General features: G+C 39.4%; 2 protein-coding genes across 4 annotated transcripts in view; both read right to left on the reverse strand.

The window, feature by feature from the left end:
- Positions 1-718: 718 nt before the first annotated feature.
- LOC148104152 (uncharacterized) lies at positions 719-4,870 on the reverse strand. Its single transcript, XM_087839297.1, has 4 exons — positions 4,801-4,870; positions 3,367-3,555; positions 3,094-3,153; positions 719-2,723 (listed from the first exon to the last, which is right to left on the reverse strand). The coding sequence occupies exons 1-4, from the start codon at positions 4,805-4,807 to the stop codon at positions 1,003-1,005; spliced, it is 1,977 nt and encodes a 658-aa protein (XP_087695423.1). The 5' UTR covers positions 4,808-4,870; the 3' UTR covers positions 719-1,002.
- Positions 4,871-8,333: 3,463 nt separating this feature from the next.
- LOC102795732 (myeloid-associated differentiation marker homolog) overlaps positions 8,334-21,465 on the reverse strand; it is a 29,523-nt gene continuing 16,391 nt past the window's right edge. Inside the window, exons 3-4 of one of the 3 annotated variants that reach the window (XM_087836102.1) lie at positions 16,692-16,770; positions 8,334-9,658 (exon numbers count right to left, since the gene is read on the reverse strand). In XM_087836102.1, coding sequence (XP_087692228.1) covers positions 8,688-9,533 — 846 coding nt within the window. In that variant the 5' untranslated portion in view covers positions 9,534-9,658; positions 16,692-16,770 and the 3' untranslated portion in view covers positions 8,334-8,687. Of the gene's footprint in view, positions 9,659-10,820; positions 10,966-16,691; positions 16,771-21,465 lie in introns of those variants that run through there. The other 2 variants (XM_087836108.1, XM_006808394.3) reach the window with 2 other exon arrangements.

The following is a 21,465-nucleotide window of genomic DNA, read 5'->3' on the forward strand; positions in this document are numbered from 1 at the left end:
ATTTAGTAATTAAGTTACTTTTCGGACACAGTAATTAGATAAGTATTTTAAATACAATATTGACTAAGTAATTAGTAATTAATTACTTTTTTAAAGTAACTTACCCAACACTGGTGCTGACCCATGTGTGGGCCACATCTGGCAAACCAGATCTGGGCCAGCAAAGGGCTGTCATTCTTTGCCGTATGTGAGCCATGTGTAAGCACATTGTGTGGGCCAGGTCTGGGCCATGCTATGTGGGTAGTAGCACCCACAACCAAATCAACCACAACATCTTGTTAGTGTAGCACACTCCATCGTTTTCTTTGGCAATTACTCTAAATTTTTTATGTATTATGTATTTATTGTGTATTTAGGGCAATGTCTTACAGAGGTTCGACACTCTGGCCTATGTGAGGACTCATATGATTAATAATGTGTCAATAACACTAGGACCATCTCTAAAGAGACACCCACTCTAAGGCTTAAATACCTACAACTCTGTTAGTTGTTTTGGAACTCAAGAAGCCTCTTGAGCTTTCTTTTTAAGCACTCAACACAACCTTGCAAGTCAGTAAGGGGAAAAATGCATCCAAAAATATCAGTGACAATTCATTCATTTATTTTATAACACAAAGAAATATGTGTGACAGAACATAGTTGATTTTCTTATTGAAAAATATAATTATTTAAAAGTAGAGAGTAGCTTAATTACTCTGGAAAAACAGGTTTTGTGATTTGGTAGAAATACTAGAGTACAGAGTTGATTTTAAATGAATTATTACTTTATTAAACATAATTGTTTAAATAAAGAAATCATTTCTTGAGTTTACAAAAAAAGACAAAACAGAGAGAAAAAAATGATTCTGATTACAGAGCAGCATGAAAATAATGGATATTTTGGGTAGTTTTGTAAAATCTCCTTTTTGAAACGAGGAATTATAAAACCTGTGATGTTGTGTCACAGATTCTGTGTTTCTGATTTATGTGCCATATTGGACATAGCCCTTATTTATGGTGTGATTATATGATAACAAGAATAATAACAAGCAACAGGAACAAAAATGATAAGAGGAGGGTCCCAGCAAATGGTGCTTTGAGAAAAAACCATGACAGAAGCAACGAGTAGAAAACAAGCACCAGTAATACCACTCTAAGATGTTGTTTTATCAACTCTATCACATTTCTTATTTTTTGTATTGCTACGCCTACTGCTCCTCCAGTGACTACAGCTGCTGCTGCTGCCACATATCCTGCTGCTGTAATTCCAGCCCCTGCTGTACCAGCACTTGCACCTGCTCCTGTTCCAGCAGCTACACCACCTCCTATAGCTGTTGATACTGCTCCAGCAGCTACACCACCTCCTGTAGCTGTTGATACTGCTCCAGCAGCTACACCACCTCCTGTAGCTGTTGATACTGCTCCAGCAGCTACACCACCTCCTATAGCTGTTGATACTGCTCCAGCAGCTACACCACCTCCTGTAGCTGTTGATACTGCTCCAGCAGCTACACCACCTCCTGCAGCTGTTCCACCACCTGCAGATGCCCCACCCCCTAATAGTTTGTTTTCCCCTGCACTCTCTTGTACTTTTTTGTGTGGCTTGTCTTCCCCTTTTCCTTCCGTCTTTTCTTGAGTGTCCTCTTCCAGTTTTTCTCCTGCTTCTTCTATTTCTTTTTGTGTTTTATTTGGTCCTTCAAATTGTTCTAGTTCATTTGATTTTCCAGTTGTTTTTCTTTCTTGTGCTTCTTTTGCTACTTCCCCTTCACTTTTTCTTTCTTCTTTTTCTTTTGTTATTTCTCCATTTTCTTCTTTTGTCATTTCTGTTTGTTCATCATTCATTTTTTCTGATGTGACATGCTCTTCATTTTTTCTTCCTCCTCCTTCTTCTTCTTCCTCTTCTTCTCCTTCTTTTGTCATTTCTTTCTGTCCATTGTTAGTTCTTTTTGATGTAGCTTTTCCTTCTACATTTTCTCCTTCTTTTTCATCTATTTCAGTGCCATCTTTCTCTATTGCGTTTGTTGATCCTGGAGTTAAAACTACAACAGCTGACGCAGAGAAAGCCTTTGCCATGGATTCTGCTGCAGCGCCTGCAAGTTTGATCATTTCATTCTTAGAGACACTGCTGTTAGCCTTATTACGGGTGTCTGCTTGTGGCAACATCTTGCTGGTGTAGCACACTCCCTTGTTTTCTTTAACTACCTGGCCTACTGTGTTTAGCAGGTCTACCACTTTAAACTGGCTGCTGTCACCCTGTCCGTTGTATTTATTAATGATGTGGTATCGGTTCTTGCACTTCTTCACCAGATCACTCAGATATTCATTCTGATCTATGAACTGTTTGATCTTCATTTCATCTATGTCTGGGCCATCCTGAGTAAAGACAACTGCGGCATATTTGAAAACCTCCTCTGAGAAATACTGGTTTATTTTCTCAATGACAGCCTGCTGCTGCTGCTCTGTGGATTTCCCCACTTTGAGCACAATGAGAAAAGCATGAGGCCCCGGAGTGCACTCAGTGACACACCTCAGTATTTCAGGCTTCAGCTCGTCCTCTGATCTACCTGGGCCAGAGAAATCAGGAGTGTTGATCAGGGTAATCCTTCTTCCATAGAGAGATTTGGACTCAGTTTGACATTCAGTGTTGTTAACCTTGAACATGTCTTGTCCAAACATGGTGTTTGCTAGGCTGCTTTTCCCAGCTTCAGTGTTTCCCAGTAGGACAATCCTGTATAATTTTTCCACTGGAAACAAGTGAAGACAGAAAATTAATAGAGCATTTGAGTACTCATATGTTGTAATTGTGAGCTCGAAGATTAAACATCAAAAATATTCATAAATGTGTCTGTTGTTAAGCCATCACTCATTAGAGAATGATTGTTTGTTAACTAGAGGTTTGTGCGAAAAGAAGAAGAAGATATGACTGTGTACACTGACAAAGGAAAGAAGAAGAAAATAGGAAGCAATCAAGGATGCAATGAAATAGACATTTTAACACCCTCTCCCAGACTCAAAAAAGAAAAAAAAACATAGGACCAAGAGAGCAGTCAGTGATGATGATTTCCTCAGACACAAAAGTGACTCAAACTCATGTCTCCTCAAGGATGTTGTTACCTTTGATGTACTTTTGAGCCCCAGCTGCTTTTCCTTCCATGACAATCATTGTTGGTGGCACTAAAAGGGCAAAACGATGGAAAATAACACATTTGATAATCCTGTTTTTATAGAGCGGTTTATTATATTCCTGTAAAAAAAATTTTTTTACTTATATCAGCTCAGGTCATTTGCTACATTACATAGAGAGAAATAAGGTCATGCTTTGCAAAAATGATATTAGATGAAATGACACAGAAATACTGCATTTATTTGTTTAGTTATTCAAGATACCTGTCATGTCATCTTTCTGTGCTTCTCGTGGTGTTACCACTTTAGCGCTCATGTTTTCCAGCAAACCTGCTACATTTTGACAGAAAGCTTCTGTCAGAGATCCAGCTGCAGGGCCTGTTAATTTGATCCATACGTGCTTAGAGATGCTTTCCCTGATTTTAGCAGAGGGATGGAGCATTCCAGAGTGTTCTAGAAGAGATAAATTGCAGCGTTTAATTAATAGTGTACATTTATGTAGCTGGAAAATCCATTATCACTCATTTATGCTTTTGCTGAAACAATTGCACATATTTGTAAAATTCTTAAATCACCAGAAGAGGTTAAAAACATCCACAAAATAATGACGGCATAGGAGAAACGTGACATTGCATTCTGTGCAGCCGCAATAGGAATCAAAGTAACATATCTGCCTTCATGCAGCATGTCGAGTTTGTTTGGCAAAGCATGATCACAAGCTCCAAAATCAAAGATACTTTGGCAAAATGTCCTACTGTAAGTAGTTTATGCACATTTCTGCTGTCACAGAGTAATTCCAGCACAGATTTAAGTAGGTGTGAGGGTTTGCCACGAAACTTTGCCCATCAGAATATGCTTGTAGCTCATATTCATAAAGCCAGGACAGTTTGCCACTTCATTTTACCTGTTAAAGTGTGCTTGTAGGTAACATTCACAAAGGTAGGATGGTTCGCCATTGAATTTTAGCTATTGAAGTATGCTTCTAGCTCAGAAGGTAGGACGATTTGCCACTTAATTTAGCTGTTAAAGTATGCTTGTAGGTCACATTCACAAAGGCAGGCACTTAATTTTACCAGTCAGAGTATTTTTCTAGCTAATATTCACAAGGGTAGGACGGCTCGCCACTTAATTTCGTGTTGTGCACATGTGTAGAAACAACAGGTAGGATGGTTTGTCAGGTAGGATGGATTCCCAGAACACCGGGACCTTCAGGTGAAAATGGGAAGACAGTAAGCAACAGCTCTGCTCTACCAATGTTTGGTTTTGGCTCCATCTAGTGGTTCCTGAAATATAATGCAATGTTATGTCATCAAGCTCCGTTCTTGTTGGTTTCACTTTTGATTTCTTGGTCTCATTTTTTCCTGCATTCACTGCGCGGCCTTTTAGGTGAAATGACAAAAAAAGAGCTAATTTGATTTGTTTGTTTGTTTTTTATTCAATTATAAAAAGCTAGAAAATGCCATTCATATCAAATGTATTTAATGCAGTCTGGCTGACAGATTAACATGATGAGTCATGTATCATAAAAAATCAAAAGCAGGCTGCGTGCTTGGTTTGGTCCGACATTTCTGTGATTGTGATTTCATCACAATACTCTCAAAGCACCAACCAAGTGTCGTTTCGTTCGATTATTTATTAGGCTTCTCAAAATGCACATGGTCGTTATGACTGCAGAATATTAGAGTTAAAATAACTTACCAGGCATGCTTGCAGAAAATCAGCGAAGAGCAGAGCTTGACAACTGTTGCTTGTCTCCTGTGGGTTTACTTTCACTTGCTGTTTGAAACATTGGCATGGAGAGAGCTCAGGGTTTCGGTTTGAGTGGAAATAAAAAGTGCAGCTGAATGTTTGTTTTCAGTTGCTGAATTCTGCATTTGCAGAATATCTTAACACAGATGTGAGGTTTACCCTTCTATAGAACAGATAAGATAAATGTTCCATTGGTCCTGCTATGAGCCCCTATATGTTATTATGTTATTATAGCATCCCATATAGCAAGCAGGTCTGGCCCAGATTTGGTATCAAGCCAGCACTGCTGGCTGACTTCTGGCATGGTAAGACGCATGTCATCCAGATATGGGCCAGGCCTGGTATAGACGGCACTGTCTGTGTGTTGGCATGCCACATCTGGCCCGATTGTGGTTCGGTTTATGTGGCCCAGGCTCATAGAAAACAGGTCTGGCCAGGATCTGACATCAAGCTGGCACTTCTGACTGACTGGTGTCATGGCAGGGTGTATGTCAACCAGATGTGGGCCAGGTCTGGCAATGGTGGCACTATTTATGTTCCTATTTTCCTATTTTAGTTGGAACCCCAAAGTGAAATGTTAATATACTATACTGCTATGGTAGCCAACGTTACAAATTCAGTTATGACAGGTTTGTGAGTGTACACTTTATCCAAAACCTAGTGAGGGTTTACTCATGTTTACCTCCGGGTGGCTGTAGCTCAAGTGGTAGAGCTGGTCACCTACTGATCGGAAGGTGAGTGGTTTGACTTCTGGCCCCTCCAATCTGCATGTCAAGAGTGTGAATGTGTATGAATGTAATTAGAAAACACATAAAGTGTGTGATTGGGTGAATATGGCATGTTATACAGAGTGCTTTGAGTAATAAGGGGGAAAGGAAAAGAATCAGTTAATTCACTGTCTGAACAGAGGTTTGTCATGTTACTTTTGCACTATTTATGTTCCTGCACTTGTTGTTATTACATGGCTTGATTAAGGTATACATTTGGCTGACATCTGGGCCAGCACAGAGCCAGCTGTATGTCTGCAACTGGCCTTGTGCTGGCCCATGTCTACCTCTGGCAAACCTGATCTGGGCCGCCAAAGGGCCATCATTCTTTGCGGTATGTGGGCCATGTGTAAGCACATTATGTGGGCCAGATCTGGGCCATACCTGTCATGGTCTCCGTGCCTGCCCGGCTGGCCCCACAAGGCTAAATGTGCTGTTTTGGTTCTCTCTCTCTCTCTCTCTCTCCCTCTCTGCCTGGGCGGAGCTCACTGTGAGCTCCCACCCTTGGCCCACACACCTGACAACAGTCACCTGTCATCACCGGGAGCACTATTTGAGGCTGGAACACAGATCCTCTCGTCGCTGGATGATTGTACTACTGACGTTAGTGTTTCTCGCAGCTCCTGTGAACTCGTGCTTAGTAATTTGAGATTTGTATTTAGTTTGTGACTTCCCTTCTCTTCTGCTTCAGACCTTCCTCCCCGGACCTGTGACCTCCCTGCCGTGTGAACGTGTGTGACTGTGGGCAAGAAGACGTGAGCGAGTGTGAGAGAGCTACCCTGTGATTCCCTGGAGTTTTGGATTCCCTTCACTGTATATACTGTGCACTGGTGCTGTAAATAAACTGTTTTTTGGAGACGTCTAACCGCTCTGCGCCTGAGTTCCTACAACCAGATTGTGGCAATACCAATTTTGCTATGTGGGATGTTGCTATGACATGAAGTGGATAATGTAAATGTATAATGTTGCATTCTTTTCTGTTTGTGCCCTTGCCACGTAATGTGTAATTTAGGTAGAAAGTACAGTATATAGCTACACATGACTGGTTGCAGGTAAGACACACGTTTTGTGCAGAAACATGCTGAATATTAAAGGATAGAAGAAGCACGTGTTTAATATTAAGTCCGATTTTACGTTTTCATGTTAATATTAGTTTTATTCATCTTGCTATTACATCATTAATTTCAGAAAACCAAAAAAAAGAAACTATAATCAGCTATGAAATAACACAAACATACAGATGTTAAAATGGGTAAATTCCTCTTTTCTAAGTGTCTGTATCCCTAAAGGCTTAATCACATTTACACCAGTTTGGACTTTATTCTTTGCACTTTTTTCTGTGATGTTTCTGCTGCATTACATCCTGTAAAGCCACCTTGAAGTGTTAACCTTTATTGATCTTCCTTTTATTAAAATAATTTACATTTTTAATAGTTCTCTCCCAGTGTCACAATAGTGGCACGTTTTTGTAGTGCCTGTCAAAATGTCCCCAAAGGCACAAAAAACTAAATCGTCTGATCCCTGCTTCTGTAAAATTCAGTAATTTTTTGTTGTATTTCTGTCAGCCCTCCTTTCTGTATCACATTGCCATACCTGCTTCTTTATTTGCTTGCAATGTACTTCCCGTTTATTCAGGTTGCACCAAAACACTGATTAACCTCTTCTGGAAACTGCTGTAATTGCTTTAACACGGCAATATTGCAGAGACCAACAGTGTAAACAATAAATATTAACAAATTTCACTACTTTAAAAAAATCAAAACTTCGCATAAAGTTCTGAATAGTGCCTTCCACTCTGCAGGGTCTCCTCTCAAGTGATTCATGTATTAGTGTTGAGTATTTAAAAAGACGTATAGATTTCCAATGAAATGAAAGTTCTTGTGTTCATTGTAGCAATTATTCAAAGGGTGAAAACACGTGACTCAGAATGTATATCCTTATTTGAATTAAAAGTACGTTTTATGACTAAGTATAACTAATTATTGATACTGTCATCTTTGACAGCTCATCTCACTTATTCTATTTCCTTTCCAAGTGAGTAAAAAGTCTGAGATATATTTGTTTTATGATAAAAGCTTAATTCCTTCAACAAATACAAATATCAGAACACTTTGTTGGTATTATAATGATATTGATACTGATATGACTTTAAAGCGCTATTAACAAAAGATTACAGGATGATGATCTTTCAGTTAGAGCGTGTTGAAATGCAAGTGCCCAATTTTGCCATCCCCCTGTGTTCCAGTGTGCTAACTTTATTGGCTTTAATAGTATATAATGTACTTTTTCATGATACATAATGTATTTCATTGTGTGAAATCTCACACTTTGATAGCTGATGTAAGAGTTGTGTTGCACACATCAAGATTCAAGAAAACTTTATTTGTCACATGCAAGTTGCCCTGCAGTGAAATGAGACCCCCCGACCTTACATACACAACACAGACATCACATGGGGAGACAGGTCGGAAACCGGTAGTATTACGGAAAAACACTGAAATGTACAATACAATGGGAAAGTCCAAGAGGGGAAAAAAAGAGACCTCTACTCATGCTGTGCTCCTATGGTAGGACAGCATGAGATCAGAAAACCAAAAAACTCCTCTACACAGAACGCACATAAATGTCCACAGCACAACGTTATGGAGCACGTGACAAGCAACAGGGGTGGGTAGGGGGTGAGGAGTAATCCGAAACATTTTTTCCAGAATTTTTTCCAGAATTTTTTCCAGCGCTGGGCCCAGACCCACCGTGTTCTCCAGGAGGAGACAAGTATCGAAGGCGTTGGGAAAGGGATGAGTGCGTATCAGTGTTAGTGTATGTGTGTGTGTGTGTCCAGAGTTCAGCTGAGACAGTGTCCTTCGCCCATCATTTCACATTAGAGGTAGAGTAATTAGAATACTGTATGGCAACTATTTGATCACATTCAAATAAATACATACTCACAGGTAAACCAGGCTTTGCAAATATGGGATCCCTTTGTAGGATTTTAAGGATTTAAAAAACGTTTCAGGATTTTGAAATTAGGAGGGGGGGGGGGTCAAAATTAGCGCTACATCTCTCCACTTCTCAGCCACTGACAAACACTAATGTGGCACTGTACACTAGGTCAGCAACGTAAAGCAGGAAATTGATGGCAGTGATTACAGCTGCAGCGATTGTTTCTGGGTCATCGTTTCTCCTGTAACTCTTGTTAAACTGGAACACGGGCCAGAGGATGGTGGCAGTCAAATACATGATAACTGCCAGGAGCCCATATGCCAAAAGGAACTTGGAGAATGGGATGGGGAGACAGCCGGTGCAATCTCCCACATACAGCACCACCACAGCCATGGAGAGGATGAAGCAGATGCAGTACACTGCCATGCACCACTTCAAAGCTGGATGATGGTCGTATATCACTGGGTTGCTGATGAGGATGAAGATAATACAGGCCAAAAAGGTCTGGCACACTTTCAGTAAGCCCGGAGCTGTAGCCATGTAACCTGCCACCTCTCCTGGCCTTGCTTTAGACAGGCTCACTTCCCCCATGTAGGCAACCGCTGCCAGGCAGGAGAAGACTGTGGAAACTATGCGATGGTCACGAGCTACATGATAGAACAACTGGTGTCTAAGGAAGAAGACTGGAAAAATGATGGATGCTGAAAGGCAGAGGAGTGCAGCATAGCAGGCGACAGTGATGGGGAAGTTGGACCAGGAAACTGGCACCCGGGCCTGGAGGCCAAACAACTCTACCAGCAGGACCAGCAGAGTGCAAGCGAAGCTGAACGCCCAGCAGAAGATGCACCAGTCAGCCATGCCTCCGTGGGGCAGATAAGCTCCATGTACAGCAGCGCTGAATGCCACACAGGTGAATAACAGGGCAGCTACTCGCATCCTGAACAACTGGGAAGTAGGGACCACAATCAATGGCATGATGAGATGTTACAGTCTGTCAGGAGGTGAAAGTGACTTTAATAGTCCTGCAAGTTTTAAGACGAGTCTTGTACTGAATGTCGGATCCTGCTTCTCCTCTACTTAGTTGGCATTTGTCTCATAATCTGCAGGAAGAAGACAAAGATAATCAGAATAAAATGAAGCAAAGATGTGTTAATATGCAGTTAAGGAATAACTGTACAGTACGTCTGTGGAAAACAAAATTATTTTAGACATTTTAAATTTTTTTGAATTTTTAAAAAACTATATTTAAAATTATTTAAAAAAATATTTTAGTATTATTTATTTATTTGTATTTTTATTTTATCCTTTTTATTATGTACAGTCCATAAAAACAGTAGCTGAGTTTTCCAAAGTCTAACCTTTAAGTTTAGTCTTATTTCTTGTTAAAATCACATGCCATTCTTAGTATTTCTCATAATCAGTTAATAGTTTTCAAGCACTGCTTTAAACACTTTATTCATGATGAATAAGCTAATGTACAACACTTTTTATTAATTATGTTTTCATGTTCTACAACTCATTGATTAATCATTTATAAATGCTACTCTGCATCAGTTACAAACCAGTCATTTCAGGATGTTCAATGGTATACAAAATAACTGGTAAAAGGTAAGTAGATGGTTAACATATCCTATATAATACTATAAACTCTACATGTGCTACACATAGTAGTTTCATACTAGATGTTTTATAAACACTGAATATCAGGGTTTCATCACTCATATATATCTTAACAGATGTCTTACAATACATTTATAACTGTCACTTAAAGGCTGCCAAAGCTGTAACTCACTATCGACCAACTTCTTTTTTGATAGATTATCTAAAATGCTCATAAATACCTTAATAAACTTATTTAGGAAGTTACAAACCATTTACTACTTGTTAGTAAAGTATCTTGAGTGAGCCCATCTGAAGTGGGGACCATATATACCTTACAACCTATTTATAGATGTGAAAGTTTTTAAAGTACATTGTAACAAAAAATAAATGACAACACACAGGGTAGATCCAGAACGCAATGTATTTTTAAGATGCCAATCACAAAAACATGAGAACAATGCTTACAGATTGGACACACAAATTTTGATACAAAAATAAAAAAGTGTCATAAACTATCAGCCAATATTTGAGGAAATACAGAACACGGCTGGATGCAAACTATATGACTTGTAGCTCTTTACATAAAGTGTATCACATGTATGATGATTAAAATTAAACTACAGAATTTATAAAAGTAAAATAATGAAGTAACATTCAAACCAAAAATCAGCAGCAGACATGGTGCCTCCTCTTTTGAACAGCCTCAAAATCTTGTTATACCGGTTGACCACTTGCTTCGGATTCTGGACTGCATTTGAGAGAGCATAATCATTAATGTAATAGTGTGGTAATGAAACACACCACATGCAAACTGTTAAGTTAATCACTTGACTTCTTGTTCTTGGTTTTTGGTCATGTTTCTTTGACTTCTTGTGTTTTTTTGCTTTGCCCTTCTTCCTCTTCTTCCTGTCTTTATCTGATGAAGTTGTGCTCATGGAGGAGTCAGAACTCTCATCAAAAGACCCATCAGAGGACAGTGAAGATATGCTCAATACCTCACTGGAATCCTGGACAGAACATGTGGGTTCCTTTGAGAGCTAGTAAAACTGTTAAAAAGACAACACAGACAAAATTACTCAACAAAATGCTTATGCAAGTGCTCAGGCAGAGGAATTATGTGACTAGCTATGTAATGTTTTTAAGAGTGGACTTACATGCTGCTAATTGCTCCTTTAGATAGTCTCTTTCTTTGGTGAGCTCATCAATCTTATCCTTTTGCCACTCGAGCCTCATCTTACAGATCTACAACTCTTGTGATTTTCTTCTGTCTGTCAGCTGTGGAGTTGGGGCAACAGTCACACCTGGAGAATACTAAAAACAAAAAGAGATTTGGCTATAAATAAAAATTAATAAAACAAATACAATAATAATAATAATAATAATAACAATAATAATGTACACATTGTAGAATTTAAATAACAGTAACAGCATCACAGTGATTGATAAATAGCCTACAATGGTGATATTATAAACTAAATTTAGTTATGTATTTAGAAACTGGCCAATTTGCAGCAAAATAGCTAGAGAAGGACTGACAAACTAAATTACAGAAAGCACAATTTTAAGTTACAGCCCAGAGTAACACCAAAGGCAATAATCCTCATTTAATTCTTGAGCCAGACCACAAGAAACGACTAATAAAATAAACTGAACTGTGTTTTTGCCAATATCTAAATCTTAAATGTAGCTAAAAGCTAAGCTAAGCTAATCGCCTAATAGCAGCTAGCGAAAAGCTAGCTGCACACACCCACTTTGTTAAATATAGTGAAAAGGTATAAAATAATATGGTATAATACCTAAAAAGTTGAATATTACAGTAAATTACTGGCAGCTGTGGTTGCCAGAATTTCACTGTGGAAAATATAGTGATAATGTAGAATATATAACGGTATACTATGTTGATAAATGTAAAATTCTCAATAAAGAATCATAAACCTGTTCATGGTAACTCATGTAAAAACAACAAACATTCCATTAACCTGATTACAGTTTTGCATTGTTAAATACAGTGAAACTGTATAAAATAAATATTAAAATGTTCAATATTACGGTAAAATACTGGCAGCTGTGGTTGCCAGAATTTCACCGTGGAAAATATACTGATAATGCAGAATACATAACGGTATACTTTGTTGAGAAATGTAAAATTCACAGTGAACTTTGGTTTTTGCACTATAATTACATCAAAATAAAAAAACTAATATACCGTACTTTCTGGACAATAGAGCGCACCTGTATATAAGCCGCATCCGCTCTATTTTTAAAAAATTTTAAAAAAAAAGATATACAAGCCGCACCCGGCTATAAGCCGCAGATATCTATGATGAAAAATTAGATATTTACTGCATGTACAGAACAATCTTGTACTGTAAATGTACATGTATGTACCTGAACAGATTCTTTCCGAACAATGCCTTTTAACAAAGCAGCAACTTTGCTAATTAAAACGGAACAGAACCAAGAGAAAATAACCGCTATTTATTTACCTCCATTTTTCCTGTATTTGAAACCACAAGTCACTTTAATCATCTTAGCTGAAACCCATGAAGTCGTCTTCTTCAGTGTCGGAGTTGAACAGGCTCAGAAGCGCTTCATCACATCTGTCTCCATCAGTCTCGCTCTCCGTGTCACTGTTATCCTCCGGTGAAGTTGGCTCTCTAACTTGCATCATACGAACTTCTTCGTGTGGTTTCCATGATGAAGGGGCGAGGATTTGAAAATAATTACCAGTTGGTAATTTGTTGTGCGTGTTCTATCTGCTAAAGAAAAAGTAGCGTATTCTTCTTTGCATTGATTTTTCATCTATCTTGTTTTTTATTCTAATTCTGGTTAGAGTCCCCCTAGTGGTGGAAGAAAAATCCACAGAATAGCCGCACCTTTGTATAAGCCTCATGGCTCAAAACCTAGGAAAAAAGTAGCGGCTTATAGTCCAGAAAGTACGGTAATGTAAACCTGTTAAAATACAATTTTAATAAGCCTGATTACTGTCTCCTATTGACAAAGCACAGAAGAGCTGTATAATACAAAACATGTTTTTTTATACAAAAGTTTATATTTACACGAAATTACTGGCAGCTGTTTTAGCCAGAATGTCATCTAAAACATTAAGGTCCAACAAATGAGGCAATAAGAATGATAGGGCTGATGTTGCAGAGAGCATCCCTCATGACTGAGGGCCTTCATCTGTGTGGTAACGACTGGGTTTACGCTACAGTACACAATGCCCGTAGGACAACGGACTTCTTCCAGGAGAATAACATCACTCTTTTGGACCATCCTGCGTCTTTCCCTGATCTAAATCCAACTGAGAATGGACAACAGTTCCAGACAGTAGACGCCCGTCTTGTGGCCGTCTTCACCACTTGGAAAAATGTTCCCACTCACCTCATGGAAATGCTTTCATGAAGTGATCGACAATAACAGCGAACCTATTCATTACTGAGTTCAAGTTTGGAACTTTGATTTCTGTTTTTTGGAGGCGTGGTCCAAAAATCTCTTGATCAGCTGTAGAACAGCCTGTTTCAGTTAAAGCTTTCTTTTTAACTCTTTAAGACCTACCATAGAACCGAGTCCGCCAGAGCTTACATTATCTTCTTTTACATGCTGTAGTGCCATTTTTGGGAGCATTTCAAGTTGCTATACATCAGTACAACTGTTATAGCCCAAAATGTAATAATATGTATGCATTACGTACATAGTAAATACATAAATTGCAAAAAAAAGTGCAATAAACTACAAAAAAATTGAAAATCGTTTGTTTTTTTTACATCTATTTCTACTTAGAGAAATTTAAGAGGTTTATCCCTCAAAACGTTAAATACAAAAAAGTTGCAAAACATAGCTTACAACAACAGGAAATTTATTTTGAGTGTCTTCATAGTTTTATTTTTGAGATACACCAATTTTTATATACTGCAGAAAAAACAAAAATAAATCCTATAATGCAAATTTGCAAAGAAAACAGCATGTGCATCTAAATAAAGTGTTTAAAGCAGTGCAATCTGAGTTCTAAGCATCCCAGAAACTATTCAGAAAAGCATGAATCAAAACATGACTTTTAAAAACACCAGTATAGGATTATCAGAATCAGAATCAGAATACTTTATTGATCCCTGGGGGAAATTATTAGGCCTATAAGTAAAAAACTTCATTTTTCGCGAAAATGGCGTCACTTCCGGTTTCGGGCAGGTAATGGCGGACATGCGATAGTTCGCGCTGATGTCTATTTCAATGTAGGAAGTGTTATGAACAGCTGATCTGATCGGCAAAGCGTGTTTCTGGAATATTATGTTTCTTTTCCTGCAAGCGCTTTATATGCAGTTTTTCCAAAGCTATATGTGGAAGGAAACTGTGACCTAGGACAAGCTGATGGCATAAGATGTAAGTACAACTCCTCCAGTTTCATATGCAAAAAGAATTATTGCGCTACCTTACGTGGTTCCGGTTCTACCGTGATTTAAAAATAGTTACGCAAAACGGAGCGTGCCCGCTCCGACCAGCTTTAAAGGGTTAATAAATTGCATGCTCAAAAAAGTGTTTTGCCACACTCCCATTACTCCTTGTTGTATGTTGAAGCTCTACTTGGAACCTTGTTAGGATCCAACCATGCAAAATGTGATTTTTTTGCCATTTTTTAAAATGGTCTTAAACTTTTGATCAGGACTGTACAACCTAAAAATAACAGGAAATTGTTTTCTTCAACCACCTACGTCACAGTAGACCAACAAGTGTTTTGAGCAATAAAAAAGTAGCTTATATTAGGGCTGGGCTATTTCATACCATTCACGGTAATACCGGTGTAATTTTGGGCAACGATAGGAAAATGAAATATCGCGATAGAATATGGGTAAAACGCGCATGCGCAGTGCCTATGTTTACATACGCACATGGCGGTGAAGCAGAATGAGAAGAGCGAAAGTGGATCGTTGAATGAAACAGATGAACCAGAATTGGTTTGTAAAAATGCTGCAACTTCAGTAGTGTGGAACTGGTCTGGCTTTCGTCCATCAGATACACAACAAAGCACTATTTTTGGTAGAGCATGCTAGCGGGCCGTCGTTATTACCGTGTTGTTTGGAAAATACTGCACACTTAAAATCAATCCTTTGATTTTTCTCGACAGTGCACGGACTACACTGCCTATGATGCTACATTCTTTAGAGCTATACCGCTAGCATTCTGCCTATTAGCTTAGCACAACAACAACAAGGCGCTCTCTCACCCAGGAAACACAGAGAGAGAGAGAGCGTCACCCTGTAACCATGGCAACCGTAACGCTGCCGCCTGGAACAACAGAACGTAGCTGTCAAACAAAACCCAAACAGTCCTGACCCGCCACAATATGAAACAAGGAAGTACCGCCGTGTAATCCATTTATTTCAACAAAGTAACTGTATTCTAAATACCACCTTTTTAAACGGTAACTGTAACGGAATACAGTTACTCATATTTTGTATTTTAAATACGTAACGGCGGTACATGTATTCCGTTACTCCCCAACACTGCGTGTGTATAACCTCTTTTTAAGTTTTGTGGATATTATACATGGTTATGCTGAGGATATGTCGGCCAATTTCCACTGGAAATGCCTTTGGTTAAACTGTCAGCAAGGAATTTGCACTGTTACGTTTTTATATAACTTTAATGCACATAAAAAACAGCTGCTTGTTTAAGTGAAAATACATTGATGGGTTTTTTTGCACTAATAAAGTTGTGGAGTTGTAAAGTATTTTGTCTAGTGTCAATTATATTGTCAATTATATCGTCAGTTATATCGTTATCACAAATTTTCAAATGCATATCGTGATAAATATTTTTGGTCATATCGCCCTGCTCTAGCTTATATGTAACCTCCTTTATTTGTTGATGAAAACAAACAAACTGAAATGAAGTTAGCGTCATGCATTGGGATACTGAATTGTATTGTTGACATAATTGCAATTGAACTGAAATGCGAGTAGGGCTGGGTACCAAAACACGATACCTTTTTAGTACTGACTGATTCAGTAGATATCGATACAGAAAAAATAATATTTTTTGGCGCAAAATTTCTGTACTTTTCTAATTAAATCTCTGTTACTGAGCCTCACAGGTCCTTTTCTTCTGCTGCTGCGGATCACATGCCAGCAGTGGCTTCGCACATGCACAATTCATTTGCAGTCTGGATGCAGTGGGTTAAAAATCATCGGTTCCATATTCCACTCTGTCACCAATTATGAGAGGCAACAGCCTTAAAAATTTCCAGTTTTGTATTAACTGTCCTGAGAGTTTGTTTGAGGAGTGACCTCACACGGCTTTGAAGAGGTATCAAAGTCAGAGTATTTGAAAAGTCAGAGTATTTAAACTGTTTAACTGTGGGTGAACCATTCTTTTTTTTTCACAAAACATTTAAGAAACAGCACAACATCATATGACAAAATGCCCTAAAAATGTTGTGTCCTAATCAAAATGGCAAACCTGGCTGTCAGATGTGAAAATATTTTAAACAGTTGAAAACTGACTCAAATTTTATTCCTCCTATATCTGGTGTACCTTCAGTCTTGAGGTGTTCAACAGGAGAGTTGTGCGTCTCTATGGTGCATTCTGCTCCACACTGATTTGGATCACCACCCTGAAAAACAGATTGTGTCATTAAACAGTATCTACAGAAATGATGTGTACGACTAAGGCAGAAGCCACCAGTGCAATGTGAGCCCAAATTATCTCCAGCATGCAAAACAAGGTTCCTTTAACTACAGTTTTATCTAACTAAACAGGACTGAAGGCGAAACCTGTGACAGAGGAATGCTTTCAATGCAACAAGAAAACTGACCAAGCGAACTATGGTTACAGTTGATATACGTTTCACGTCTAATGATATAATTACAATGAAATTGAAGGTTGTTGGTTCAGTGCAGGGTGCTGCTGGCCTCCCTTGCTGAGCCGATTCAGTCTAGACCATTGACTGTAGAAAACATGGACGACGCGACCCCGCCTCCTACCATTGTGCAAAAATGAAGCCAAAATACCCTGTCGCTACCCGATCCGTACCGGAAACCCGATCGGTACCCCGCATGCGCGAAAGGTGTCTACTTCCGGTCGTAGCGTTTTACGATAGTTATGGGTCAGAGTATCGGTTAAGATGTTAAGAATAATAAGTATATCTTAAAATGTTTGCAATAATGAAGCATTTCAGTACAATGTAGACAAAAACGAAAAATAAAAAGATAGTTACGGATCGGGACTCCCCGATCCTTACTGCGCATGTGCAAAGTCGGACCGTACAAATCGGGTCTACCCGATCCGTACCGCGCATGTGCAGATGTTTTCTTCTTCTTCTGTTCGTTTAATGGCAGTGTACTCCCCAGTGTACGAGGTTACTGCCACCTGCTGACCGAGCGAATGAACCCCATTGTAAAATGAATTGGCGTCATTACAAACGTGTGTTAAATTTGATTTAGTGATAGTCGAGTGTGTTTATGCTTGTCTGTGAGGAGAGGATTGACTGGAATAGTGATGATGATGTCCGCTATCACTGTCAATTGTCAGTAAACACTTAATCTGGCTGATGAATCTTCACGTGACACATTACAGACTTAATAATATTGATTTAGCAATTAGGCACCATTCTTCTTATTTTACGGCGCTGTTGTTCAATTGGGGAAGGCTCTCTGTTGAGGAGAAAAGCATGAATTTGTTTGTATACGGATTATCCATTGTTTAAATGTCCCGGGGAGTCGAAAAGGAGGCAGAGCTGTTGAGAAATGCTAGGAGCTAACTGGGCGCTAACCGTATCATTCAAATATATTGAATGTCGCAATGTTGGCAAAGAGAGGAAGTGACGTAAGATTTGCGCATGCGGGGTACCGATCGGGTTTCCGGTACGGATCGGGTAGCGACTGTCACTACCCGATCCGTACCGGAAACCCGATCGGTACCCCGCATGCGCGAAAGGTGTCTACTTCCGGTCGAAGCGTTTTACGATAGTTACGGGTCAGAGTATCTGTTAAGATGTTAAGAATAATAAGTATATCTTAAAATATTTGCAATAATGAAGCATTTCAGTACAATGTAGACAAAAACGAAAAATAAAAAGATAGTTACGGATCGGGACTCCCCGATCCTTACTGCGCATGTGCAAAGTCGGACCGTACAAATCGGGTCTACCCGATCCGTACCGCGCATGTGCAGGGGTTTTCTTCTTCTTCTGTTCGTTTAATGGCAGTTTACTCCCCAGTGTACGAGGATACTGCCACCTGCTGACCGAGCGAATGAACCCTATTGTAAACTGAATTGGCGTCATTACAAACGTGTGTTAAATTTGATTTAGTGATAGTCGAGTGTGTTTATGCTTGTCTGTGTGGAGAGGATTGACTGGAATAGTGATGATGATGTCCGCTATCACTGTCAATTGTCAGTAAACACTTAATCTGGCTGCTGAATCTTCATGTGACACATTGCTAAGTCAATATTATTACGTCTGTAATTAGGCGCCATTCTTCTTATTTTACGGCGCTTTTGTTCAATCGGGGAACGCTCTCTGTTGAGGAGAAAAGCATGAATTTGTTTGTATACGGATTATCCATTGTTTAAATGTCCCGGGCAGTCGGAAAGGAGGCAGAGCTGTTGAGAAATGCTAGGAGCTAACTGGGCGCTAACCGTATCATTCAAATATACTGAATGTCGCAATGTTGGCAAAGAGAGGAAGTGACGTAAGATTTGCGCATGCGGGGTACCGATCGGGTTTCCGGTACGGATCGGGTAGTGACAGCGACAGACATACCCCGCTTGTGGAGGCTGCCATCTTGCAAATTTGGAGCCAGAGTCTGCGCAGTAGTGACTTGAGGTGGAGCGACTGTGTAACGCTCCCGCCCACACACCCGCTGGACGTGACCGCAAACACGCCCCCCTACACTTTTTACGTAGCCCGGCTGCTCGAGTTTTTTTGCTGGTTTACCGCGACTGACGACTCGTTTAATTAAGGTAAATACAACTATGTCACTGTTATAAAAAAGACACACAGCTTATCATCTTATAGTTCTAAAATCACTCTGTTGTTAATTCGTTAGTTAGCTTAGCCGCTAGCATACGCATTGTGTTGAAGGCTTGTTGCTAGCTAGTTAGCGATGCTACACACCTGCTACTCTTAATAGTCTTCAACACTTATGTTTTTTTTATCCGTTTTTAGACAGCGATGAGATCAGCTGCACACTCCACAGAGGCCCAGAGTTACTGTTAATATCAAAAATATAATGCTGTCCTTTGAGATTTTAACATAAGACTGTGAGTGTAATGGATCTAAAACTGTTTAAATCTCTACAGCCTGGTAACATGGAGACTTTAAAAACAGCAGCAGGTTTCAGTAGTGTAGTCTAATTTGTTCTTTTCATTTAATAATAGAGTCCATATTATATCAACAGCTACATTTACCCTGGAGATAAACTAGTGAGGGAGACCATCAGGACCAAGCTGGGTTTCCTGGGTCCAGAGGTTTGGAGAAACTTCTTTCATCACAGCTGTCCTGTGCCATAAGTTCTGTTGACCCACTGTAAGAGGCATCATTTAAGAAACACCAGGAAGACTGAAGCTCATGGCAGTGATCAAGCAGGACTCATGATCTTCACCAGCAGCTCCCTCACAGGGAAATCTTCAGCACTCCTCCGTAGGCCCACCCGAGGAGATGGATAAACCCAGCATTTCATCAACACTGTGATGAGACCTTTGTTTTGTGTAATGTTATAAATACTCTGATACTCCCCAGAGGCTCCGGACTTTTACATAAAGATATTATATTCAGTCCTGTAGAAAGTTATATATTTAAAAATATGTGATCCTCTCTGGTTACTCTGGTATGAATAACTCTGAATCACTTTATGGTAAATAACACTATCTGCAAAAAACTGTGAAAGAATTCCAGATGACAAGTTTGTAGTTCAACATACAAGTGACGACCTTTGACCTTTATCAGGTTTTATTTAATTGTGTTAGACAAAATCTTATATGCTCATCATGCAGCTGAGTACATCAAGTGTTTAAAACGGAAGCTGTGCAGGTCTGAGATCAGCAGCTCTCTGAAACACCAAATTGAGGTCCTGTTAATGCTGATATATAGTGACACAGTTACATGAGTGATTAATCCTTTTGTTTTTTTGTCTTTAACTTTATCAATAAAACAACTGCAGCTTTCACTACAGTACGTGTGGTACTTTAACCTTTGTACTGTTTTTATCAGTTCATTTTACAGTTAACATATGAACATGTTGGATGATCTGTCTGCTGTCACTCGATGGGGCTGAGGTCTGAATCTGAGGGCAGCTCCTGTAATCACAAAGACAACAGAACCATCAAACTCAGATATAAGTAAATAAATTTTAAATAAATTTTATCCCTCAATATTGAAATAAAGCTGATTCTTCTGTCCTCACACACTCAGGATCTGAAGTTCTTCTCTTACATTTTTTCAGTATTACAGTACACTACAGTACTTTAATCCATAGTTCCTGATTAATGAGGAGTTACTGAAGTACAAGCTTTTAAAAAAATTGTTTCTGTCTTTACAGATGTGGCAAGAGACTGAAAACATACTGTTGTTTGCACATATTTAATATTCAGCTCTGCACAGGAGCTGAAGCAGGGTGCAGCCTGTTGCTTTTACAGTATAATACTTGTAATAAAAGTACAGTAACAGTAATTACTGACTGAGCAGCCCGGGGCGTTTCTCTTGATTTCTTTAGTAAATTCATTCACCTGCACAGATTAGCTAAACGAACCCTGACAGCCGAGTGCTCATTTTAGCTAGCTAGGTCTCAGGAGCTAGCTATGGACGGTAGTTACGGATAAGCTTACAAACACATTTAACTTACCGAAAAAGTGCAGCGGGGCCTCGGGTCCTTCTGTCGGGTAGTCCAGTTTACTGAAGAACACCTCAGGCTGTCAGGTTAAAACACTCGGTCGTGTTTTCGTAGCGTAAACGCTGGTCCTCCTCTCAGAGCCTACGCTGTATCTGCTATTCGCGAACAGAGATACGCAAGCTTCTCCGTCACTGCAGCTGTCAGTCAAAGCTCTTATGATGACGTTTCACCCCAATTTAACATCACCGCGGTAGGAATTAGAATCAAACTTATGGGAAGGGAGACCCCTTGAACATCAATCAGCGTGATGAGAACTATTGAAAACAAAAGAAAGAATCTTTGGAAAAAAATTATCTAAGGAGAATTAATTTATTTTAGTCCGACCCCAGTCCCATCCGCTAACATGGAGGAGGCGGGGTTTATGACCTATACTGCAGCCAGACACAAGGGGGCGATAGAGACGTTTTGGCTTCATT

Source organism: Neolamprologus brichardi, chromosome 3, assembly GCF_056152115.1.
Source record: "Neolamprologus brichardi isolate AB-2024 chromosome 3, ASM5615211v1, whole genome shotgun sequence".
Taxonomy (NCBI): Eukaryota; Metazoa; Chordata; class Actinopteri; order Cichliformes; family Cichlidae; genus Neolamprologus; species Neolamprologus brichardi.